This window comes from Mastacembelus armatus, chromosome 3 (genome assembly GCF_900324485.2).
Source record: "Mastacembelus armatus chromosome 3, fMasArm1.2, whole genome shotgun sequence".
NCBI lineage: Eukaryota > Metazoa > Chordata > Actinopteri > Synbranchiformes > Mastacembelidae > Mastacembelus > Mastacembelus armatus.
This window is the reverse complement of record NC_046635.1, coordinates 25286641-25314279: the sequence shown is the minus strand read 5'-3', so window position 1 is coordinate 25314279 and position 27639 is coordinate 25286641. Positions and strand designations below refer to the sequence as shown.

Genomic DNA, 27639 nt, shown 5'->3' with positions numbered 1-27639 from the left:
TACAATGTGCTGGCAATGGTTTTGAGGGACCATTTCTGCAGCAGAAAGTGGTTCTAATGAAAGCAAAGAAGTTGGAAAGTAACAGGGGCATTGTCTCTGGGAAGACAAGTAGCTGTTAAATTATTAAAATGTGCTATGAACAACACAAAGTAAATTACATTTACCTCCACTGCTTTGACAGGGATGCAGAAATTTTTAACATAGACAAATAAAACTAAAACTATTTTCATGGTTAGAGAGGAAATACTTTTTCCACTTAGGTGAACCAACCCTTAAAATCCTATATCCAAAAGTAGTCTGACCTATTTGTGTTTGTATTTTTGCATTGCATGTTCATTCTTTCAGGATCCTCTGCAACTACACCAGAAAAAGCTTCAGTACTATTCATATTCCATAGCAGGCAATGGCTTGCTGAACCCTTTAGAGCGCTGACATTCAATCCAATTTTAGATATTTTGCTCTACTTTCAAATCCCGTCTTTCATCTGACCAATCACTCCAAATCAACACATCTTTATCACTTCCTCTTTGTCCTTCCCTGTCTTTTTCTTCTAATTAACTAATTTCTTCAGGACACAGCTTTACAGGCAATCGTCTCTCTCACAGTCACTCTGCCTATCATACAGCATGACTACAGCAACACCTTGTGGCTACTGTAGATACTTGACCACCTATCAAAGTGCTTACAGTTTTTTTCAACATTTTTGTAATCCATTGCCTTTCCTAAAGGGAGACAGGGACAGAGAGAGAGTCACACCAAAACCGGCTAGGCATGAATTCACAGTCAATGTATAATTTAGCATTCCTGATGATTGCCTGAATGTGACAGAGGAGAACTTACAGTCCTCCATTGATCCACTTCTTTGAAACAAGAAAATAAAACACATTTATTGCTCCATTTCTGATTAACATTTTCTCTCTGGTTCTAGAAAATATATATGAATATATCTATACGCCTGGATTACTTCTCATAACTTCTCATACAGTGGTAACAAGGTAAATGACGTCACGATATACACGCACAACAAACAGGAGAAAAGCCCTGCCCTCGTTGGGTAACCAGCTGTCCTGCAGCAGAGCTCTACCCACCCCCTAACCCCACCGCCCTCTCACCCACACACAGAAACACTGACACACACACACACACACACATACACACACACAAACACACACACATACACACAGAGAGAGAGAGAGAAAGAGAGAGTGGGGAGAAGGGGGTACTAGCATGGTTCAATGCCAACAGTATTTTTTTTAAAGACTCATTTACATTAAGAACCAGAGGGACCCTCTGGCTTGTTAGCTCCCCGTGCTAATACCAAAGCTTCAGTTCAGTGGGCTAATAAGCAGTGTGTTGCTGCTGAGACAGCCTGGGTTCAAATCCGGCTAGTCACATGGCACTCTGACCACCCTTTCTCTTGACTCCAGTAGACCCTCCTTCAGTCATCAGTCTTTCATCTGGGATTAGACGATCGGATTAGTTGGAGGAGAGGATGGGGAAGGGTTAAGTTGGCAAACAGGACAGAACCCAGTCTTTCTCTCTTTCTTTGCCTCTTTTTTTAGCATCTGTTTTTCCTGCAAGTCTTTTCGTCCCTGGGTGAGGGTGTTGAGAAGACAAACATGCGTCCAACACATACTAGTTATAGTGGCCTGCTAGGAGCCTGTCAATAGTATTTAACTTTTAATTGTCAGCATGGGTTAACATTATTAATGTTATTATTATCATTATAATATATATATCATTTACTCTAATGGTGTCTTTAAACTTATTTTTTGTGTATGTTTTTGTTTTCATTCATCTTATGTTATAATATAGCTTTCCCTACATGGTTAAGTTTTTGTGTATGTACTAGGCGGCTGGGTTGCACCATACCAACATCTGACTCCCTATTGGCTGACAAGTATCACCCTCTTTCTTCCTCCACTTTAATCACAAGATACGCGGTGCTGAGCGGTCATTGGATACGGTCTTGCGAAGGCGGACTCCTCTCCTGATGGTGGTCAACATATCACCAGACCCCTCTGCCCCCTCTGTCCCTGTCTGAGTGTCAGTGGGGACAGTTGGTGGTGGAGCTGGGTCATCAGGAAGGGCAGGAAAAGGAAACTGCCCCTCTCCAAGGGCATGTGCACTGGCTACCAACTCGCCAATCTTCTCTACAAGGCTGTGCCGGTTGGCTGCAATCATTTGATCCTCCTCTGTTCCAGCCCCTGAGCCTGTACCCATTGCAAGACCCCCATGCTGCTGGGCATAGACCTCTAATGCTGCCCCTGATCCCCAGGCAGTATTAGGCAGGCTGAGGCGCTTGGGTGATGCCTTCACATAATCAAGCGCTCCCTGCGTATCCTCGACTCCAGTAAAGAACACGCACTCCTCACTGCCTACACGTACAGGTACACCACCTGTATGCCCTCCACCTGCATACCCACCACCACCTGCACCAGGCGAATGTGAGTCTCCGGGAACAGTGGGTGTCTTTACAGGCACAATGGGTGGTCGGATAGGGATGGGGCCTGCATTGGACAGTGTGCGCCTCACCCCTGGTTTGGTAGATGGGGTTCGCCTGATTGTGGCAGTGCCAGGAGTCCCTGATCCACCTCCACCAGCTCCACTAGGCTGTCCTGGAATCCCATGGGCCCCAGGACCAAGAACCCCACTAGGCAGTCCTGCTGTACTGGCTGGCCTCTTGGTCTGGATCATGCGCCGGTAGTTCTGGGCAATGTTGGAGTGACGAGGAATGGTGGAGGACTTGTCAAACTCTGTCTGTCCATCTTGACCTTCAGCATCACCGTTCACTGAGTAGCAGTCATAATCTGAACCTAATGCAGAGGGGAAACCATGACATCATGAAAATGACTGGCAACACAATTAAATGAATGTGAGTAGGATATTTGGGCAAAGGAGGCCAGAAACTGCCAGCACCTTTGTGCAGGAAACTGCTTTATATTATTCAGTTTTTCTTATATGGTCATTTCCTAGCTACTGTCAAGGAAACTGTCTTACATTTGTTATGCATTGTACCTGCTACTTAGAAGTATAAGTGGCTTAAATTGATAGTCATGTTTGATTTTGTTAGTACTGAACTCCAAAGACTGGAGCTCTAGATTCAGCAGAGCTTGCAAATGTCATTATTTGACTATAAAAAAAATCTTATCATCCCTTGATATGTTGGCTTTGCTTTCAAAAATTAGATGATGAATGGAATTTCACCTTGTGAAGGGATTGTGTCCTCAGAACAGGATGGGGTTGTAGTCTCTGTGCTGTATCCACTGGAGTACTGCAAGGAGTCTCTGCTGCTTTTCTGCTGTTCCATACTGAGGCCTCTGGTCAGTACCATGGCCAGGTCACTGGCAGCTGGTAAAACCTCCTCTCCATGCTAAGGACATAAAGAGAGAGGCTGCATTGGAATGATGTCTAGTCAGCCAGTAGTTTGCTCCTGGTTCCACATGTGTTTCACAATTACTTAAAAACTGAAGTCTGGCTTTTGTCACAACTCCAGTGACAAAATGCATTTTCTTCATAGGGATTGGTTCACATACTGCTGCTGCCTATGGTATCATCCTCAAATGAAAATGAAACAATGAGAAAAGGACTTTGAGGCATATAATGGAACACCAACTTCTGTGTGGTGTGTGTTTCTGATTGAAAAATGTTTCAGATACACATTAACACCCATTAACGCAGTATTTTTTTAAAAAGGAAAAAGAGAAAAACACATACAATCATCCAGATGAGCCCAGTGCATACAGTGCTGTACAACCAATATTAGACCATTACAGAGCTACTCTATAATTCATCAGATTTTTATTAAATGTACTGTAGTTATTCAAAAGTTTATGTTATTTTACTGGATATAGTATTTAAATTAGGCTTTACCAGTTTACACTGTTAATACTGAGACACATTAAAGTTTCCACCTTGTTTATTCAGGTTATCACCACTAGTGGGTTCACCTTAAAAATGGCTTGTGGAATTATACTATTTTATATTAGTAAACATTTTGCTTTGGTTTCATTGTTGGTCAAGAAAGCAAGTGTACTCATATGTGTTGGTGTGTATTTATAATTTCCTAGCCCATATTTAATAAAGTATGAAGTATATACTTTACATCTCTCTAGATAGAGTCCCTAGCCAAACCTATTTCCTTGGTTTGACTGACATATACGCAACCTGTTTGAAGCTTTACCTTAGCAGCAATGGTAGCTGGGGTCATCCTTGATCTCTGTCCGTCATCAGGGTGTGATGGTCCAGCGTACCCCTGAGAGCTTGGTGATGCCTCGTTCTCCCTCAGCCTATCAAGAGGTTCCTTTCTTCTCTGAACTGCTGCTGCAGCAACTGGCTGCTCATACTGACCTGCTTTGGACCAATCCTGAAGAGGTGAGTGGAATTAATAAGGAGGAAGTAGCAGGTAAGATTAGCACGAGAGACTTGTCCACTATCCAGCAGTTTGAAGCCCTTCATCTGAGTGCAGAGAGAGGGGGCCTTTATGCAAGGATTGTGCCTGGGTGTTTGGAAGAGTGTGCTTGTGTGGTAGTATCGGGGTAACGGCCTCTTTTCAATACATTTCAATACATTTAATTGATGAGTTTGACGGGTCAGCGGTCCACACTGCTTGGTTTTGGTCACTCTTTTGTTAATAGTTTGCAAAACCAGTTAGTGTGTCAGGAGAGGCCAAAACAGGAGTATGCACACACAAGTAGGAACAAACATTTTAAGGAAGCAAAGGAATGAGGTCATGAATGAATGAATCAGCTGAGGACAATGAAAGAAAATAAACTATGCATTCAACTGAAAGTTAGCAAACAGAAATGGAAGAAAAGGTGCAACTAAATAAATGGAAGCGAATGGATAACAAACCTTCCAGATAGGAACCTTTGATGTGGGAGAGGAAGAGCTGGATCCAGGGGGGCGGTTATAGGGTGGGGACGCAGGAACAGGAAGAATGACAGAAAGAGGCCTGGTGGAGCCAGAGTGAAAGAGAGTGGGGCGGAAGGTAGCGAAGGACGAGCCAAACTGCGGGACAAGAGACAGTCACATCATCAGAAAAAGCAAAAGACAAACAGAGACAGAGAGCGAGCTGTGGTGCAGCAACACACAGGAATAAAAGCAACATATCGATCCGATACCTACAGGCAAGTCTTTAGTGTGGAAGATTAGAGCAGGAACAGATCAGCAGAGGGTCAGACAATGGAAAATGCCTCCAAACACAATTAGTTATTGCTGTCCATGCATCAAAATGACTCTTTATGCAACCTAAGTCTAATTATTCTAACTACTACTGTATGTCAGTGAAGCCTGTATATTAGAAAGGTCATGGGATGTGTTCAAGCAGGCCCAAGCTTGCATTTAAACTTCAGATTTGATTTGATAGTTTCTACTTCAGTGAAGTAATTTTACATCATCGTAGCACAGAATATAGCAAAATAATTGACTCATTACTGAGGCCTCCATACTGGAATGTGGACACACTGCAACTGTAGTTGGCAAGAGATAATTTCCATAGTAAGTTTTTACTTCCTGTTCAGTCATATGGAGCAGAAATTAAGCCTTTTAATATAAAAAAAAAAATCAAACATTAAATCAACATTTTTATTTTCAGTGGGAAGAATTTAGGAATTCAGGAATGTTGCAGCTGTTACCCGGTAAAGGCTGTAAAAGACAGAGAGAAACGACCGGCTGAACCTGAGCTGATGGGCTTCAGATGTAAATTTTACACTTTTAATGTATTTTTCCTAGAACTGAATTGTGTGCATTTGTAAAAAATACCCAGAAATAACTATCAGGGTTGCATGATTGGCAGCAAGCTGAGTCAAGGTAGCCAGTGAAAGCAGGTTCTCGTGCATCTCGACAATGTCTGTCAGCCAAACATGAGATGGATCACACACAGCCGTCAGAAGGTTGTTAAGGCTGTTAATCAACTGAAAGGGAAGGCAGCGTTATATACAAGCTGCTGTGAATGACAGATACTGCTTAAAATCAGACATGAATATTTACTTTGGCTCACAAGCATCAATGCTTTCTTCTGCAAACAGATGTGCATACCAGTCAAAGAATGTATAATGAAAGGGAAAGAGGGAAGTGCTCAAACATAAATAAAAGCAAGATGTTATCTTGGAGAGTTTTATGTGGGTGGGCCACTAACAACTCTAGTGGCAAAAATTGCATGGAATACAAATATTCCTTGTATGGCTTGCTGTTGATATAAGTTGGTAAGCAGGGAGGTAATGCAAATGGCTGTAAATCTTATAACCAAACTGATGATTGCTACTCAACTACCACACCAGTCCACATATCTTACCACCACAGCAAATCATTAAAAGATAATTCAACCAACATTTCTAATTTTTCCTTACTTGGAAAGTAAGTCGATGGTGTTTTGATGAAAAAGCATTTTCTGCTGAGAGCTCATTTAGCCCACAGAGTTTGCCTTAGCAGAAGTCAAAGTCTCCCACTGGTTTAAAAAATCTACTAAACTATTAAAACAAAACTGCTGCCTTCTTGGTGAATGTAACTTATCATTTAACACAGCATGTGCTGTATAATTCTACCCTATGAGGACTTGAAACTACTATAGTCATTGCAATTTTTTTAAACAATAGTTCACCTTTACCAGACATGTTTGAAGTGTTTTTGTTCACTATCAGGACACAGTATTTGGAAAAAAAGGAAATGTTTCAATAAAGCAATTGTAATAAGCTGTCGAATGAAATTGTATCTGCCAGATTTCTGAATCCATTTACAGACCAATTTTAGGTAGATGAGCATAGTTGTTGCACAACAAATGGAAATATCTTATGACTGTGGTAAATACTGTGTGTCAGTGGATTTAGAGGTTCTATGAAAATGTGATAGTAATGGACAGTGATAGTTGGAGGAACAAAAACACAGCTAAATTAACATCAACCTTCGGGTCATAAAGTGAGGCTATAACAACGATGATTGTCTCATCACACATAACTCAGCTGCCTTTTTGGTGGAATTTGTTAATTTATTGGCCTCTTTTATAAAATATATACATTTTAATTGGTTTTCAATTTTAATGCGGTTTGTGTGTTGTACTGTTGAGGGCTCCATACTGTACAGAAAGAAGACCAGTACTTACAGTGGTGGGGGAGCTGCATTCACTGACTGACTGGCATGTTTCTGAGGCCTCTGATGATGCTGAGCTGGATGACTTCTACAGTAGAAATACAGAGAGAAAAACACAAACGTTTGGCAATACTGATAGAAAATCTGTATGTGTGTGTGTATAAAGTCCAAATACTGCACATTTTTTAATATGCATATATAAGTGCATGTATTTTAGTGTGTACACAAGGCATCTTTACCTGGCTAGTGATGTCCGAGGGCATGGGTGAAGGAGGCTTGGAGTAGATATTTGCATCCTGGGACACAAAGCCCGAATCATGGGAAGAGACACTGCTGAGGCGATGTGCTGCGATGCCCCCCAGTGGTGGAGGCTGGTGTGGCAGGCTGCTGCGGTAGCGATAGGAGGAGGATGATGAGGTGGGTGAGTGGGGCTGGGAGCCTCCACCACCACCAATACCACCACTACTGCCTCCCCCCGATGATCGGGAGGCACTACTGTGGGCACTGTTGACGCTGCTGCAGGGAGAGTGGGGGGAGGTGCAGAAAAGCAGGGGTAGGGTGGATTGTTGAAGGGGTGAGGAGTGGGAGAGTAGGATGAAGGTAATGGTTGCCCATGTGGTGTAAGGACAGTATTTACAGAGAAAGAGTATGATTACAGAAATATGTCAAAGTAATGGTTTGATATAAGATGAAGAAGTCGTAAAACAAAGTTTGTAAGATGTGAAGGGTTGGTTATTGGTGGAGATGACAAATTGATGATTTAAGGATGCATTTAAAGATTTTGTGATTGGTTTACATGATGGATTAACGTTCAGGAGCAGTTAAAAGGAGGTTGTTGGTTCATCAGGTCAGTAATGGAATGATGCATTAAGGTCACAGTTAAAAGCAAAAATCCCAAAAATGAGAGGACACCAGGTAGCCAAATACCACACAAGAGAGAAAGAGGGCAATCACAAGTGCATACAAACAAGACACAAATTAGAACAGGAAGATTGAAAAGTAGAGTTATAAGAGATAGAACAGGAATGAGAAACAAGCACAGCGGATGATGGTTGTGGTGAGGGAAAAGGAGGAAGAGAAAAGGGAAGGAGGGGGTAGACAAAGAGTGTGTGAACTTATGAGGATCCAGGGCACACACACTTGACACTACAGGCACAAGACCGTGAACTTGCATGCTTCAGAGCTTTGCCTAGAGGAGTACTGCTATTACATCCATGCAATGACAGAGACTTGATCACATATACAGCAAGTCATTTTTTTCAAAGGAACCACATTAATCTGTTTTATTTTTCCATATATTTTCAGGTAAAGAAAGAAGAGGCAGGTCATAGAATTAGATTGATGCTGATAATATCTCTTTATGCCAAAATCCTCTAATTTGGCTATTTTGTGGTTCATTTATTTTTACATTCCACTTAACTGAAAATGACTGAAGAAAAAATAATGATGGACTGACATACAGACAGCAGGACTGACACTCACAGTGTGACATAAACATCACAGAAGGCTCCTCTTTCAAACAGTTTAACAATCATTGCAAAGAGCACAGCAGAAAGGACATAATGCGTTGGTTATGTCTATGTGTACATGTATGCATGTGTGTGTGAATACCTGCACATGCTGCTCTTGCGTGAGCCAGAGCTGCTTGGGGATGAAGGAGGGGTCTGATAGGACCAGCTGTAATCTGACCCCTTCAGATCCTTAATTACCTGAGATAAACAAATAAAGTGAGTAAAGGAGAGTTGGTTAACGGTTTCTTTCTCTGCATGTGTCTTGCACAGTGTACATGTGTTTCACCTGTTCACTAGCTGGGGGCAGCTTGTGAGGATCAGTTGTCAGCACAGTGAGGTCATCAATGATGGCCTGGAGGTGAGTGATTTCTCCCAGCATGGCAATCTCTCCGTTCTAAGAAACAACATCCAAACAACTGTCTCATACTAGCAGGTATTTCTATTATTTTATTATCACATTTATAGTATATCAACTAGGCTACGCTAAGAGGAACACATCTTTGAAGAATGCAGTACAGTTCTACAGCAGCACAACTACATCTCCAAAATCATCAAACAGGTGAATCAGCAGCAACTGAACATTATCCCTTTCGTGAAGGGAGGATTTATCAGGGCTGTGGTTTGAGACTATTACTTTCAGCTAGGCTGTGTTCTCACCAATCCTCATTTATGTTGACAGCGACAACAGAGGATGGCATGCTAACATCAAATAATACTACAAGGTACAGTGACTGGGTTGTGTCATACCTCATTATTAATGACTTATTAACACAGCATTAGATTCTGACTTGCATTTCTTGTACTGTAAACAAGCAAAGCTTACTGTAGATTACAGGCACCAGACTGTGAACTTGCCTTTAAAACTGCATTACAAAACATTCAGTTTTTCCTACCAAAATGCATTATATTTAACAAATGTGTCAAGCGCATTTGCTTCCCCCTAAATCATTTACAAAGCTGGTTTCAAAAGCATTTTCAGACCAGCATTGTTTACATCCATATTTATGAGCTAGCAGTCGACTTCTTCTCTGGCTTTGCTGGTGCATTGCTGCATATTCTGGTATGTTATAGCTAGGGGTTAATGGAACAGTGGGATATCATTGGTATGAGCTTTCCATGAGCACACGTGCATGTGTCTTTCTGCATGTGCACTACATAAATGTAGTCCCACTTACGCACTACCAGAGATCAAAAATTCCACACGGAAAAGTGTAAATAAAAGTGTATGGTAAAACATATTATTGCTAACACTAAGGACAGTTCTTTCATAATCATTACCATGAATACTCTCATTTTCAGCCTTGACTGTGAACACAGCCTCCCACTCATACCTTAACTTTTAATTGGCTCCAAATTATTGCTTTTTATAAAGCAACAGCAGGACAGTGAACCAGGCTCCTTGCCCATCTAGGTCCAGCTGCTAATGCAATACTAATATTAGTCCATTAGAATTTTGAAATCATCATGACCATGTTGTGAAGCTAAGCTTATTTTTGTGATGGCTGAAGAAAGAAATCATTTGGCTCAAGATTGTGCAAATCCAATTCTTCCCTACTCCTCAGGTATCATGTACTGGTGTACTGTGAAGGTACACTTAGATGCATTCACATATCACAATGAAACAGTTTTCATACGCACCATAATGTTACTGTGTATATATGGTGCATTTCAAAGGCTCTTAGCATCACACCAAAAGTTCCAACTTTTTAATGATGGCCTGAAGTGTCCTGACCTTCATGCAACAAATAACTGTTTTCTTCACCTCCTGAACTGAACGGTTAGAACCCTGTTACCTGTAGACCTGTACAATAACAATTTCATGTTAAGACCAGACACAAAAGTTTTTGCTTGAGGAAATATGAACATGCAGACGCAGCTGCCAGGTCTGGTTGAGAATCACTGGTTGAGCCTTTGAAATGTAGTAACTGTGAGCATCTTCAGCACTGTAGCTAAGGTGGTGCCTTATAATGACAAGCTGGGAGTTCCACCAATGTCAACAGAACAGCACAAGCTTCTTGCTTGTCATCCGTAATGTGATGACACCGTGACACCAGTACTAAAGGAAAGTTCACAATAATAGTGGTGTGAAATTTTCATCTTGACATCTCTTGTTACTGTGAGACAAACACATACCTGTTAAACTGCAATATGCTGCCTCCCAGTGGAAATCAAGTGCAACGAATGACTCATTTTTGTATTTTAGCATCATACAACCAATAACCTTTGTTGAGTCACTTTGAGCAAAAAAACTGAACCCTCTTTAAACCAATCAAAGATGACTATGATTCAACTGTAAACCTGATCAGAAAGTGCTTGCCCTCTCTCTTGCCTCCACTCTACCATGACCCTGATTCTTCTATCTCCTCACCACAACAGGCTGAAGGAAGCCAATGAAGGTACAGAAGCGGCCCCTCTCTTCCACCAGGGCACGGCGCACAGCTTGCTTCTCCGTCTCCTCCATCAACAGGCACATATCGGTCACATCTTGCATGGCACTGTCCAACTGAGGCTGCAAATCCCCTCGCCCTGGGATGAGAAGGGTACAGTGGTGGTGAGAGGAAACAAGTAAGACAGAAGTGAGTGAGACACAGAAGTGAAAGAGAAGACGATGATAGAAAGGTTTCGTCTGAGAAACTCAAACATGAAATTGGGAAAACAGATGGGGGTGCAGACAGTGTAAGTGAAAAAGTGTACAATGGCATTTACTGCAATGGAAAAGAACAAGCCTTAACATGGGCTATCTTCATCAGCCTCAGTGTCCCATAATGCACTGCTCCATCAGCTTATTAGCATACATTCAGACTGAATGAGACACCTTGTTTGATGTTTTGGCTCTGTACTTTCTGAATTCATGTTTATGTCAAAACAATACTTTAAGTACACCACCGATATGTGACATAAAAAATGGATGTAAACTGGATTTGCTATATACTATATAAATCAACAGCTTGATTACCTTTTTCCTCTGAAATTATTAATATGCATGTTAATATGGTGTATAATGTAATACTGGCTATTAATTTCATTTGTCCTTAGAAACAGAACATGATCATATTTAGACATCAAATGAGTTCAAATGAAATGAAGGAGCAGTGTAGTTTAAGTAGAACCAAGCTTTGATTAAGTAAAAGTTTTTATGTGCTGCTCTTCAAAATCAGGTTTACAGTCATTGTAGCAAGAGAAAGACAAGCAAACAGACAAATGGCCCAAAGGAAAGGATTACAGCCGTGACATGAAGTTGCTTTCAACAACCTTGGCCACATTAAGATGGGTCCACAGTTCAGGCAATGCACAGGATTGAGATCAGTTATTTTTAGAAGTAGTTAAATAGAGTCACCCTTAAAATTACTTGGGATATAGTCAGACGTTGACTCTTTCATATTGTTAGGGTGACCTTGTTAGCAAACTGTTACATATTTACATAACTAGCAATCACTGAGGTACATAAGTATCCCTTTGGAATCATGTTTGTGTCCACCTGACATGTCAGACTCAACTTTACTCACCTTTAAGCTCTATTTTGGCTTCCACCAACCCCTGGAGGAAATACTGTATGTGTCTCATTTAGTTCAACAGTGAAGCCCCTTTGACATTAAACTGAGTGGTTTGATGAACTGTTAACATAAATTTATCAATTATAGCAGTTTGAAATAATAAAGATGAAAAAATAGATTCATATATATATATATATATATATACATATATATATTATGTTGAAATGAAATTCAACTGCACTACCATTCAGTCTGGTGCTACATTTATCATAGTTGGCATATTTTGGGGAGACACCTAATCTAGCAGGCAGGTGGTTAACACTCACAGCAAGAAGGTTTTGGGTACAACCCACTGCTTAGTACTGCTGAGTACAACCCACAGACCCAGTCTACTTGAAAACTCTTACTCTGTGGTCTCACTTTGTGTTAACTAAGGGTTGAGCTATATGTATTCATAAAAATCTTATTACAATGAATGTGTGTGTAATTTTGTCTATCACTGTGTCAGTCCAGACTCGTATTGACATAAGAGAGCCAAAACACAAATAATGTGTTTCTGTCTTACAACTTTGCCAGTTGCTATAATTTCAGAGGAATCACTTGAAAACAAAAACGTAGAATATCTTAATCCTATCTACTGTTAACAGAAAAAAAAAAAACATGAAATGCAATCATTAAAAAACAGGTCACAAAATAACTCATGTTTGAGCATGCAAAAAAGCCAGCAGAGATATCTGCAGTAACAGAGGTAGGCTGAAAGAACAATAGAGCAGAGGGAGCATGAGAGTAGAATGAAAACCTGCAGTGTGACTACAAAGTAATAGCAGAAAATACAGAAGTCATGCAGGAGTCAAAGAAGTTAAGTTATATCATGCATTGTCAGGGTGAAACTGCAGGACTCCAACTTCAGAAACTATAAAACCAAAGATGGGGAACACTAATCCATCACCAGGAGACAAAACCTTAAGTGAAACTTCTTTAGGAACTATAGTGTGACAACTAGTAAGCCAGTTCTGGAAACGGAGTTTATTTATTTTACCTATTTTTCCATGAAGGTTTCAGATAATCTTGGTAATTTTATATAATTTCTTGGTGAATTAAATTCAGCTGGCACTTATCAGAGTGATTGTTAAACATGCCCCATTACAGGCAAGGCTGGATTACTCACTAAGCAAAGTGTGCGACAACAGTGTAGCAATTTGTTTGTGGTAACATAATTAATTGCACATTCATTTGTTAATATTGTATGCACAACAATAGTGAAACAATGTTTTAAAAATAACCAAATAAATAACTGCCAAACATTGCAACATACCTCTGTCTTCCTTATGCAACACAGGTTGGGCAACAAATTAATATGACACTGCTTGTGAACAGGATATCAGAAATGTATATAATCTTTTGTCATTTAGAGACTGTAAAACTGTTATTTTCTATATGTATTCATTTTTAACAATCTTTTTGTTCTGTGCTACACATGATCGATGACTTGCACTTACCAAATATTAATGAATGAGCTGATAAATCACAAGTCTATAATTGTCGTGTGTGTGCTGAACATGGTTGTCAACAGCTTTGCAGCTAAGCTCACATCCTCTGAGCTATTTTTGTTATAATCATACCTCTAATATATCTGACAGATGACTTCCATAGAACTATAATCCTCATCACCAGAAGATTCAGGAACATCTTCATATTTAAGGTTATCTTGATTTTACCAAATTCATTCTTGAGCCATGTGCCATAATACCATGTCAAATAACTCCTTTCTCTAAAAACCTTACAATTTTTTTGTGAGAAAAACTGAAAAAAAAATAGTTTAGCTCTTTTTTAACCCTTAGGTATGATGGTAGACTCCAAAGGGTTAAACACTTTTATACCATTTATTGTTTTAAAAGGTTTTTTGAGTCCACAAAGGTACTCAGTGGCTTAGCTAAGTTAGTGTAGATGGTCCTGGGGTCTGTTAAGATACGATATTGTTTCAGGACTAAACTAAGATGGTAGACCATCTGCATTATTATTTGATACTGAGGCATGGGTTTGTAGAGGGACCCAAAGATAAAAACTTTAAGACACTTTTTATTTTGGTTTACGCTGTTTATGTAGCATCACAGAATGAACTGTGAATGCATATGGTAACAAACTTACCCCAAGCTAATAATTAATTGCTAAATACTGCACTGCATGCACTGCTCATTAATAGGGACCCCTGGTGAATTAATCCAGCCTTGATTACAAGGCTGTCTCTTTTGCCCCTGAGTTAATTTTCATGACTACTCCATATTGTAAAACATATACAGAAACATTTCCATGGCCATTAGGGCCAAGTGTAGCGCAAATTTTGTAATATCTAAAAAGTACTACAGTAAGCTGAATAACGTTCAGCTGGGTTTTAGCATCTATTTCACACACTGATTAGTAATCTACAGAAGGCTGGGAGTGTGAATAAGAAAGGAGGTGAGGCAGCTGTAGCGAGCGATAGGTTGATACTTACCCTGGATCTCTATTACAGGGGGACAAATATCACAGGGATGGAGAGGTAGAGAGACAGTAGCAGTGGGAAGAGGAGACAGCAAAAGGGAAGCAAAACAGAGAAAGAGAAAGGGGGAAAGAGAGAAAAGGGGTTGGGGGAGGAGAAATAGCAGAACTCATCGTTAAGGTTAGTACAAGGAAGCCATCACAGGACAGCCACAGTGCCACAGGTTAGAGCAAAATAACATCGCTGCAACCAAAACTAAATCCAGAAATAATACCACCAAGCACAGCACTGACTGGGCTAACCAGACACTGGCAAACATAACAGAAAAGGACATTGCACTGTTTCACTGGAAATTTCACCAAAGCTTCCTTTAACGAGTGTTATTTTATTTTTTATATTATTATGTAGTTTAATAATTTTATTACATTTTGTTTATTACTACTTTTTACATGAAACAGTAACAAGTACATGCACATAATATATACTCATGTCTCAGTCAAAGTTGTAACAAAACAAAACTTAGTAAACAGAAACTTTATTTTGACATTTACTTTTCAAAAGTTCTGTATGTATTAATTTGGCAACTTACTGGAAGCTATTCTAGAAAGAAACCACTAATTAATGCTTGGTGCATCACTGAAAAGTACTTCAGGACAAATTAGAAGAAAACTGCAATATTGTTGAGCACCACTAGATGGCAATATAAACTTAGAAATCTTATGACCTAACCTATATGGAGTGTGTGGTTCTTAACCTCAGTGAATGATTCACGTTTCTGCCTGTGTGTGTGCTGGCACTGATTCTAACCACTATATTTAGAAACTGTTTTATGATGGTTTTATCATGGACCACAATCAGATGCAAACCATAAGTCAACATTTGGTAATTGACCTTTCATTAGCAGTTCTAGCAAGAGTGATCCTAGAGATATCAGTAGTATAAATGCACTGAATGTCCAAAGGTATCAACAGTTACAGCACATGAGCTAGACATAAACACCACTTATATTAGTAGAACTGACATCTGTCATAGGTAAGGGGAGTCTGAGCTTCACTGTTTGCTGTTACCTTTACGAGCCTTCTTCTGTAGTTTTATAGTGTCAGATGACTTCTTCTTGATCTCATGGCGTGACCTCTTGTATTCTTCAAACAGGATGAACAGAGATGCTTTAGTGACAGACATTTAAAGTCCTCTATATGTACTGATATTATGTTGCATTACCAATATTTAAACATAAATTCTTCCAGATGATTTTGAACCAAGGCTCACTAATACAAGCTTTTCATTGCTCAGAGTAAAACTCTGATCCTTGAGTCAAATCAGCATTAAAAATTATCTTTGGTTTGTGGCCATCAGTTCATGCTGCCAGTAGACAAGACCTGCAATCAGTAACAGTTTTCCTTATAAACCCTAGAGATCAGAAAGCGTAATGACCACATAGTAACAATCTCATTGTAATATTTCAGCACAAGACGCCACATTATCATAGTGTTTGTATCAATTAATTACTATATGTACCATACAATATATGGTCCTGTTCACAATCACTTATTGAGTTTCGGGGAATTTGTAACACAAAAGAACACAAACACAACAGTATCTGCAAAGTGTAGGATGACCCATAAATTTGACTTCTCTAAACAAATTAGTAGCAAAAAAGAGAACAACTCACGAGTACACCTTTACACCTGTCAGTGGCCAAAAGCTACAGTTTTGTTGGTAGCTGTTGATCATTTTTGACAGTTGTATATTTTGCTTTGAGCAATGAACTCATATATTGCTTGAATTAGCATCATAACCTGTGATGTGTGTGTACCTTTGGCATGATCCTTGTCCAGCTGGTTCGCTGTCTTCTTCCAGTCCTCAATCTTATCCTGGAGAGGAGTGATTAAACTCTCCATCAAAGCACTGCAGAAGAGACACAGATTCAAGAGAAGAATACAAAGATTAAAACTTAAAAACACCATGCCAGCAACGACGGGGCACCCCTGTCATTACAATGGTCATGTATCATCATCATTGTCATCATTATCATCAGCATCCATGTAATAGCTTTAGCTGTGGAAAAGGCATTAAAGTCTAAGGAGAGTAAAGGAAAAGGCAAAACAACAATACTCTTCTTGAGGTCTCCAGAATGATCTGTGCTGCATGCCAATGTCTGTATTTCTTTACACTCATTTAAAATATGACAGAGCAAACAGAATCCCATAGCTTTCAAAAAAACCCTCACCAAACATTTGCCCCTCATGATCATAAAAAAGGAAAGTTTTAGATGTAAGCACACAAGGTGTACTATTTTATGACTACTGGAAACCCCTTCATGGGCTACAGTGTAAGGTTAGCAAAGGATGCAAAAGAAGGAGATCAAGGAGGACAGAAACAGTGAAAAGAGGAAAAAAAGGATGGACGTGTACTGTATCTTACTTGGTGAACTGGCGAAGTTTGGCCTCAATGCTGCGGTGCCGCATGCACATCCTGGTTAGGGCTGAACCAATATCTCTGGTTGCCCCTGGAAAGACAAAACAGTGAACTTCAAGTGGTGAAACACACACACGCTACCAAAGCATCTCATTGCATATTTACAAAAAATACACAAAGCTGTGATCAATATTTACATTATGGCTGTTAGTGTCCTGTCTAAAGTAATTGCTGTTAAATGTGTTCAGATGAAGAACTACACAGAGCTTTTGTATCCTTTTACATTCAGCCAGTGTTTACACAAGGCACCAATCTGCCTCTCATAGATACTACACACACTCCTGGCTTTATCCAAATAAAGTAGTGTCTCGTGAGTGTGTGTTTGTGAAAGATTGTTCAGTGAGCCACTTTTGTGAGGGGCTAACCTGCAACTGTAAACACTAGTCTATTTTAAGGCAAAGGAGATTCATGTGGAAAAAGCTGACCCCAGAGTTAAGGTCAGTTTAAGTGCTAACTTCCAAACAAGGTGCTGCTCCTGATGCTCTACAGATGGAAAGTCAACAAGAAAATAATACTGTTTTATTTATACTACACTGATTTAATTCTTTATGTGCCTAAAGCAAAGGTAAGGCTTATATGGCATTCAGTCCCTAGAAAATACCATGATCACTGCTGCCACTGAAATGTGCACAATGGAAAATTCAGTTGAAACAACAGCCAAGTAGGATTTCCTCAAGGGACATGTGTGAGGGCTTCACAGTAAAAGGCAGCTAGAGCAGAGACAGGAAGAGCATTATTCCATAACCTTATGCACCATATTAACAATATCATCTCAAACTAAAACCAAATTTGTATTTGCATATAATATGCAATGAAGGGATTATGCAACTCAGGTTTTTTGAACTATACATAGTTATTGAGAGTGTGCTGCTCGTGAGCAGTTCAGTGGTGAAGAATTACTTATTTAATTGCCTCACCAGCCTTAAGGTTTAAACCAATAATCACCTTCATTAAAACGGTCAGAAGGCACATATTCTCATATGCTACTATGTACCCACACACTTACAATTACCAAACACACATGCTCATATATACTTTCTGCTGTTCACATCTAGAAAGAAGTGCTCCATTCATAATTAACAAATTCCTCCCTCACGCCTCCTGTTCTACCCGGCAACCATTCATTAAAGCAAAGCCACCCTCCCCCAAACACACACACACACGCGCGCGCGCGCACACACACACACACACACACACACACACACACACACCCACACACACACACAGACACTTAAAGTTTACACCATGCATGCCGATCAGTTTTACAACTGAAGCAGTATTCTGAACTGTGTATTGACAGTGTGGTCCAGCCCCAAATCAGTAAGTGGATCTTGAAACTGCAGGTGGGAGAGAGTGACATAAAGTCACATAACTGATGAAGACAGAGTGTGTCATAGTTCATATCAAATGAAAAGTCAGACTGGGGAAGAAATGACAGAGGAAGAGATGGAAGAGAGATGTGAAAGCATGAAGACGAGAGGGCTCGCCTTGCACATTTTAATGAGCTCCCTGCTGGAGAGAGAACCATGGGACTGAAGTTAGAGCCAAGTGTGTGTTCGCATGTGTGTGTGTGTGTTTGATCTCTACATTTATGAGGGTTCCTGTTTGTCTGTTATTACCATGTCTCTGTTACACACAAGGGGTAGCACATAACGCACACTTTTCACATCTGGAATACAGCCACTGTATGCATGTGTGTGTGTGTTTGTGTGTGTTTGTGTGTGTGTGTGTGTGTGTGTGTGTGTGTGTGTGTATCTGTGTGTATCTGTGTGGGTGGTTATAAGTCAAGAGTTAATTTGCTTATTAAAATCAACATGTTTTAGCATACCAGAAACCTGTCCAGGGTGTACCCCTGCTTTTCACCCAAAGAGAGCTGGGATAGGCTCCAGCAGATCCCTGTGACCCTAAATGGGAATAAGTGGGTATAGATGATGGATGGATGTTTTTGGCATTTTCTAGGAACTAAAAGCAAAAACTTGAACCATGCTTATTTTGGCTAGTTGCTTCATTCAAAATGCTCAAAATAAAACTTAAAGAGCATTAATGGTTGGTGCGGTTGTAGTAATGATTTGGTAAGAAGAATAAAAAAAATAAGTGTAAAAAGAGAGACAAACTAGAGCTAAGAGATTGAGAAATTTTTTTAAAAATCCATTATACTGTACAATTAACAATATTTGCTGTGTTCTAATGATAAAACTGGATTGTATTCAGTTAGGCAGTCTCAGAGAAAACAAATCTTTACAAACACTCTTAATATCTGCTGATTCATCACAGCTGCTCTGCTCAAATATAACAAGTTAATGTTTTAGGTTTACAGGTACCACAGTGTTGTGTTGTCTTCTACCTAAAAGATTATGCACCTGATACTTACTCCAAAGTGCCAATTATCAGTATGTTTTATAATATCACATGACTAATGTGAAATGGACTGCATGTAATGATGAAACGGCAAAGCATCACTCACTCAGTACCTGCTCCTTCACAAACAGCAGGTAGATAATGCAATTAGCTGATGAGCATTTAGCAGTTAAGGAATGAGGTGCTTTCCTCAGAATTGAAAATTAAAGTGAATATTGGATTTATTATTATTATTATTATTATTATCGCCAGGTGGCCTCAAAGTTCACTCCAAATGAATGCAGAGATTGTTCTGCTGGATAAGTAAAAGGGTGAAGGTTAGCTAATTAGTACTTCTCTACTTCAACCTGAAAAAGAAAAGGAGGGATTTCCTCCTGGAAAATATGACTTCACTGGTTTTCCGTCCTGTCCTTTGCACTCACTTTTCTGTTCCTGCTTTTGATCTGTTTCCTGACTGCAAAGTTGTGGGTGCATATCTATGTGTTTGTGACAGACTCTCAGCCGGACACGGTACTGAATACTACCTTTGAAAATTCCCAGATGTAGTATGATTTATGATTTTGTACCAACTGTAACCCAAAATTTTATTCTAAAACACTATGCATCAAATGCAACTAATATTACACATATTTTTCTGGTTAAAATCTTCATCATCATCGTCATGGAGCAGGAAAAGTGGTGGTCTACACAATGAATGGCAAAGTAACTATTCTTCCTTGTCACCTAGCAACTGACTTAACTGACAGGCTTGTTACGGTTTCCATGACTGCACAGATCTCGGCCTGTTGCTAAGGTGAGAATCTGAATGTTTGTTGCTAAGGTCAAATTGTCTGCTGCTGCGGAAAAGCATGTCTGAACTGCAGTGCTAGAAAGAGAGAGAGAAAAAGACTGAATGACAGAGAGGGAATACCACTCTCTCTCTCACACCCACACACACACACGCCATGCTGGAAATCATTACATAACCAACATAACTTATGAAGCTTGCCACAATTTTATTAAAGCAACGAGAAACATATAGAGTCCAGCAACCATTTAACTGTGTATCAACAAATGGCAAACAGAAACACAAGGAGCATTTCTAAAGTCGAGGAAGTCTTCAAGTTAAAAATGTTTTTTGTTTTTTTTTTAATGGAGTATTTCTGATACTCTGTCTCAAAAGCACAAAAGCAAGCCCTAACACCAGTTACACCGGAGTGTGTCCAGGTACTTACAAGTACAAACACATATCCATAAATGCCAACATATACTGCTTCTTTCCCAGAAAATACCAATGAATCTTTCAAAACAGTCTGCTCTCTAATGATAGCATACCTTTCTCTCTCACACACACACAGACATACATGGTGTATCGTCATGGCAACTATTATCTATGATCTTGCAGAGAGATTCATCAGCCTCCGTCTGTCCACTGCAAAAGTGCAACTACAAAAATGAATGGTAGAGATAACTGGACAGCTATTTGACTACATGAATCCAGCCTGTGTATGCATGTTTAAGCATATGTGTGTGTGCATGCGTGTGTGGGTGTGTGTGTAAGTGTGTAGTCCTCTTATATGTCACATCGGGTGATGGAGGGAAGTCAACAGTGACAAAGTCATATTTTATAGACTAGTTAAACAAAGACAACTCATATAAATGGACACACACACAATCATCATTAGTCAAATGTTAACTTTACTAATCAATATTAATATTTTCACCTTAAAACAGAAGAAGACATTATGAGGTGATGTATACATACATACTGTTCTGTACAATATCACATTACCAGACTACAAATTGCATAATTTATTTTATACATTCTTAAAAGACTTTGCTCTGTAGTCAAGAGACTTTTGATTTGCTCTGCAATCATAAGGATGGAGCTGAGTATAAGGCAAATTTGTTGGGCAAAAACACACACACTCACACACAGAAACATACTGCTCATGAAAGCTATGAGACAGAGGCAGTCAAAAGCTGATACTTTGTAGCCTTAATGAGGAACAACTCCTCCAAATTTTGGTCACAAGTAGAGCCCACTCGCAAAACAAACTCATGTCTTCAGCGCTCATTAACTAACAAAGCATCTGCTGAGTTAGATTCAAGGCTTGAAAACAGAATTTGCACAGTTTCTTAATATTTATCTTTATGTGAAACTCTTATCAAATTAGAGAGGTCAGTTTTCCAATGTAATCTTAATCCTGCCAGGTGCTCTTGTTGGATATGTGGTTGTAAATCAAGAGCTTCCATACATTAACAACTGTTAGGTGATCCAGTGCTATTGTAAGTCACATACTGTAAATCAAGGGGTGAGTTATACTGTGAACAGACACACGATGAAGATGAAGAAAAAAATGATGAAAAAAATGATGAAGAAAAAAAGAAAAATCCAAGGTGGATAACACTATTAGGAAGAAGACAAGGATGTAGGAATGTAAGGAGGGAGAGGAAGAGGAGCATAGAGTCAGGGATGACTTTGCTTTTGTATCTCAGGTAGCATAACAAGGAGGGAGGGTTAATGCCAGAGCAGGTGAGGCTGCAGTTGCCAAGGTTACAGACGTCTGCAGCAACTGCTCATCTGTTCCCCTGACACCAGCATCTCTGCAGTGACACAGCAACAATAAGAGAAAGGCAGAGATAGACCAAGAAACACAGACAGGGAGAGACAGATGGGCAGAGAAAAGGTGATGAGGAGACATATTAAAGAAGGGACGACAGGCAAAGGCAGAGAGAATACAGTACTAGCTGTGCTAGATAAAGCAGAATTATTCAGGAGTCCTAGATTCTCCTCTCACAATGAAACCAAGTCAAAAACTGTTCTTTCCAGACACCCAGGCGGCCAGTCACCCTGACCAAAATAAGTCATCAGTCTCTACTACAACACCATCTACAGCACAAACAGTGAAGTGTATTGCTAAATCCTCCAATACCACATGCTGAAAGAATGCATTACAGCATGATACATTATACTTAAGTAATAAGCCACAAGGGCAGCATGGTGGCTGAGTGGTTAGCACTGTTGCCTCACAGCAAGAAGGTTGTGGGTTCACAACTCCGGGTACTCCGGTTTCCTCCCACAGACAGGTTGATTGGTGACTCTAAATTGCCTGTAGGAGTGAGTGTGAGTGTGTGAGGTTGTCTGTCTTTGTGTGTCTCTATGTGGCCCTGCGACAGACTGGTTACCTGTCCAGGGTGTACCCCTGCCTTTCACCTGAGAGAGAGCTGGGATAGGCTCCAGCAGATCCCCGTGACCCTGGCTTTCAGGAAAAAGCGGGTATAGATGATGGATGGATGGATGGATGAATAAGCCACAAGAGGCCATGGTTTGGTAGGATTATGGGAAAACTAGTAGTACTAGTGCAAGGCTTGTTGTATTTACTAATCAATGATGTTGCTTCATGTGTTGAGTAAGTAATGTGAGTGGTGATATTTGACAGAGCACACCATGTGATAAATGTGTCTCAGAAAGGAACATCTTATAATACAGCTCTATACACTTTACACAGGTAACCTGTCACAACATATCATACCTTCACAAGATTACAACAGGTGACTTCTGTGTGTTTACAGCCAGTGTATCAATTTTAAATGAGGTCATTCTGAGTGTGTTTACCTGTGTGCCTTCTGCTTAGATCAGAGACAGGAGTAAAGGTTAAGGTGAAGGTATGCTCAGACAAGCAAGGAATAAGTGTTAATAATGAATAATACGTTAATAGCTGTCTCAAATGGCCATGTGAAACTCCTGACAGAAAGGTGTGTGCTGAGGGGTCTCAGAAACAGTTTGAGAATCAAAGCAAAATTATTGAGCAGACAGGACAAACTAGAAGTTGGCCTGTCAGTAAGAAAATCTTCTAGTCAACAAAAATTGACACACACACACACACACACACACACACACACACACACACACACAGAGCTCTGACCTCTGACCCGCTCTCAATATCCATGGAATAAGTCAGGAGGGCATGTCGAGGTCACTTCTTGTCAAAACACATCTCTTCACTCTAACCACTGCTGCCATGGTGATAGGACAAGACGAGCCAATGACAGCTGAACTTACCAATACTGTCAGGCCAAAAACAAAATGTGCTATGCAACAGATTTTTTTCTTTTATTTTTCTTCACATATTTCATTTGTATTTCTTTCTATCCCTAGTGTTGAAACAAATGCTAACATTTGCCCCTTATCGCCCCATTAATTGTCTACTTTCCCAAGTGAAAGGTTCAAGTCTCATTTTCCTTGTGCTAGCACAGGCAAGAAATGCTTTACTTGTTCATGTGCTTATCATATTTTGCTTACTGTACAAATACTACCCATCATGCTGAACAATGTGACCCAGATGAGCATGTGCTGTGATTAACCTGAACAATCAATGTTCTGGTCCAGTCTGGCTGATGTCCATGGCCAGTCAGTGTCATCTCCAGTGCAGCCACAAGAAGAAGAGAGGAGGCTCTTCATATATACAATATATTATTCATGGGGTGGGGGAAATAATAAATAGAAGCCAGCCTACTGTGACAACATACTGATTGAGTGAAATAGAAAATGTTCTACATTAATGACATTAGTGACTTCATATATTAAATAGATTTTAGTTATTGAGAACAATGCCAAACTAACTCGAAATCCACCAATATGAAACTAACCCTGTATTATGTCAAAGCAGTTTTAACTATAAATAATGGGATAACTGCCTTGACCAGAAGTTTTTACACTTTCTGTTCTTGGATTTATAAGAGCTGAGCTAAAATATCAAGTCAGTCTACTAAGCTACTTTAAACTGGATAGTGATTATAGCTTCTTCAGCCCTGAGTAGCTACTATTAATGCCTTAGTACTCCAATTACCCTTTACAGTAATTAGCACTTCAAGCTTGTTCTTTATGTAATCTGTAATTAGGTACTCCCTAAAATTAAAATGTCTACTCTTCATGATGTATTTGATTTTGAAATGAAAAAGTGTATCAGAAAATATGTATGTATCTGTATGCTCAACATTTTAAAACTGATCCACTTGACTGATCCACTTGAATGAACAAGGGAGCAGAAGGTAACATTCAATGCTACCTGCAGGAAAAGTAACTTTTCCCAACGGTGCTCCTATCCCCAACTGATCCAAATATTTCATTTTTAAACTAGAGATGGTACATGTAATACAGATAATAATAATAATAATAATAGTCAAGACTGCCACATGCTGCAGCATGCATCTAGCACTCTATAACATCCAGAAGGGGAAGGTTCAAGCTCCAATCACAACTGATGAAGCCTAATGGTCACTGAGATTAAAGACTAGCAATTATATCATTAGCAGTTGTAATTCCATCCCAGTACAGGTCATTAAGATGGACTGAACTCGTGGAAATACAATTGACAGCAGCAGCCAAAAATTATATTTGAAATATATATTTAGACAGGAAAAAAACAAAACTGTCAAAATAACATCAACATCTATGTGAAGAAATCCAGTGCAACAGCCCTGCAATAAACTGTACCTTTTACTTTGTACTCTGTTAAATGCTGTCATTGTGCCAGCAAGTATTAGTTTTTAGAGCATCGTTCAAATGAAGATTTCTATCTTGTTATTTTTGCATAAGACAGTATATCAGTATTATTCTGGGAAATATCTGAAATTCTACACTGATCTTGGACATAAAATTACAAATACATACTATGAGAAGATTTTATCCTAATATCCCACTATTAAAGGAGTGGCAAGAGGATGGTAAAGTGATTAGCAGAGAAGCAGAATGATAAGCCTAAGCCTTGCTGTATATTAAAATAAAAGTCACCTTGAGCATGAAGATGCTAGGAATAAAAGTCAAAGCACATCTATGTTGAACAGAAAAAGGTCAAAGGTCAGAGCAAAAAGCATCAGCTCAAAAGTAATTGGAGACACATGCGTCTATATGTTTCTGTGCATTGTTCTTCTAGGGACAAAGACATGATAAATTCTGCTAACTAGCTGCTTCTTGCAATGACATTCATGATAAAAAAGGCCATGTTGTTTCTTTTATTTAGATGAAAGGTCCCATCCAGATATCCTGAAAATCTAACATGAACAGTGCTACAGGATTACAGAACCTAGTTAGATATTAAAGAGCTCAATGTGGTATCATAGAGGAACTCCACTGCCAGACAACTTCCTTACCCACCAAACACACATGCACAGATGTACATACATTTACCCCAAAGCCCAGCACCTTGGACCCATTAATATGCAGGGTATTGTAGAACAGTGAGTGTGTTAGTGTAATGGTTTAGAATGGAGTCAGCTGGGCCTGGGAAAGCATGCACATTATCTGGCTTTGATTACAGAGGCTTTAAATCTCTCTTGCACACATACTAACACATACACACACAAATACACAACATGAAACACTAATATACACTGTCCCCAGTGAACAACAGTGCTGAACTACAGGCCTCTAGTCGGGGCATATACACTGAAAAATTGGGGGTTTTGGCAAAGGACAGTTTCTGCTGCTAAAAATAACAACACAAAAGTGAAAGCAGCCAGGCCAGCTTTCATGGGAAAAAGAAAGAAATTCAAGAAAAAAGTAATGTTCAGAAGGACTAAAAGGCTTCCCCTGGATCTGTCTCAGTGTAAGGAGAGAAATATATTTTGCAAAGTAAAAGGCAGAATGATAGATATACATAAAACATTTTGGTCAAATAAATAAGTATATGTATAATATTTTAATTAAATACATCAATCATTATAAAAAAATAACTGTTTCCATTAACAATGATTTTTGCTACTAATACATGCATAATTCACAGTTTTATAGCAAAAGGCTGAGGCTAGATAGCTAAAATCTAGTGCTCCGTGTGTTTAGTTGTCAGTATTTTCAGTAAGGTAGCTGGGAGCACAGTCCTCTTAAACAACTGGGTTTACACATGCACCTGCACACACATTGGAGACTATTTGTTGCCCCGGACATACACAGGCATGCTGAATCTCTATCAGCCCCATGGTTGATGACCTCACCAATACTAATGCATTTAAAAAACCGTTGACCTTTATCATGGAAAACATCAACATATTGTATTACTGTTTCATATTACCTATACTATATTTCAGCAACCTGATGCTGAACTAGAACCAATGAGAAGGAAAATCAATTGAAAATACATTTGTGCACCTTAGCAACCTGATATTGATCTGACATCTTTCTTTTTATCAACATAACCATGTTGACGTTCAGTATGAATATAGTACATATGCAGCGTCTGAAATTCTATGTCCAGACACATAAATCGTGTCCGTAATTGGTTAAGAATTCAGTAAACATTCCAGTTTAAACAAAACGCTTGTTTGATGGCTGTGCAGATGGTGGTACTTCTCAGAACTGGCTGTTGAGTGGCTAATTTTCTGTGCTCTCTGCCCTTCCTAACCTCTTGAGGCTACATGACATCTTAAAGATCTTAAGGGGCTTTTGATGCTTTGGCAAATCCTGAAAGCCAGTGTGCTAGGTTCAAGTTAGAGCTTATCAACGTAACATATTTTTGTTGCTTTGTGGGAGTGTGCGTTGTGTGTGTGTGTGTATATATATATATATACATATCCTCTGCTATCATATGTTGAAATGGTCAGCTAAACAATATTGCAACCACTAAACAATTTCCTCACTTTTCAACAGTTCAATACATATCACACATTTATGTACAAGGGACAGAACATTAAAACTGGAGGATTCCACACTCACAAGTGCCAAATATTCTTATCCATGAACTGTTAAAATATCTGTCAAATGAGTCATACAATCTAATCCAGAGTCTTGTTTTTTTGTTCAATAAAATAACAGAGAAACTTTTCCCATTAGGGTGAGACAATCTTTTCCAAATTTTCCAAAAATGGTCTTTACACAAGACCATTCTTACACCTACACAGATTCCCTTTAGAAAGCACTTATTTTCAGAAAAATTACTTTAAAGGAACAGTTCAAAATAAGGAATGGATGGTTCGATAAGAAAATTGATAATTAGAATTTGCCACAAAAAAGAGGTTTTCATTTTACATTATGCCTTTTAAAGTGATGAGGAAATGATGATGATTCAGTCTGTTGACCTGGTATTTCTTAATACACTAAGAGATCAAGTAGGGAAAAAACAGTCACATACATTACACAAACCTGTTTGTCATTGGTTCCTTACGCCTTCATTTGCATGTAAAGCACATACAGCTTAAAACATGATGAACATAGAGACAAGATCCTGCTCTGCATGAAAAGATGTTTGGAATTGAC

General features: G+C 39.4%; 1 protein-coding gene across 2 annotated transcripts in view; it reads right to left on the bottom strand.

Annotated features, from left to right (window-relative positions):
• Positions 1-1146: 1146 nt before the first annotated feature.
• mtss1lb (MTSS I-BAR domain containing 2b) overlaps positions 1147-27639 on the bottom strand; it is a 49427-nt gene continuing 22934 nt past the window's right edge. The window contains exons 4-15 of one of the 2 annotated variants that reach the window (XM_026294257.1): positions 16995-17079; positions 16387-16478; positions 15638-15712; positions 14586-14594; positions 10966-11123; positions 8884-8991; positions 8698-8795; positions 7326-7602; positions 7100-7174; positions 4184-4366; positions 3208-3373; positions 1147-2816 (exon numbers count right to left, since the gene is read on the bottom strand). In XM_026294257.1, the coding sequence (XP_026150042.1) occupies positions 1930-2816; positions 3208-3373; positions 4184-4366; positions 7100-7174; positions 7326-7602; positions 8698-8795; positions 8884-8991; positions 10966-11123; positions 14586-14594; positions 15638-15712; positions 16387-16478; positions 16995-17079 (2213 nt within the window). In that variant the 3' untranslated portion in view covers positions 1147-1929. The remainder of the gene's footprint in view (positions 2817-3207; positions 3374-4183; positions 4367-7099; positions 7175-7325; positions 7603-8697; positions 8796-8883; positions 8992-10965; positions 11124-14585; positions 14595-15637; positions 15713-16386; positions 16479-16994; positions 17080-27639) is intronic. The other variant, XM_026294258.1, reaches the window with a different exon arrangement.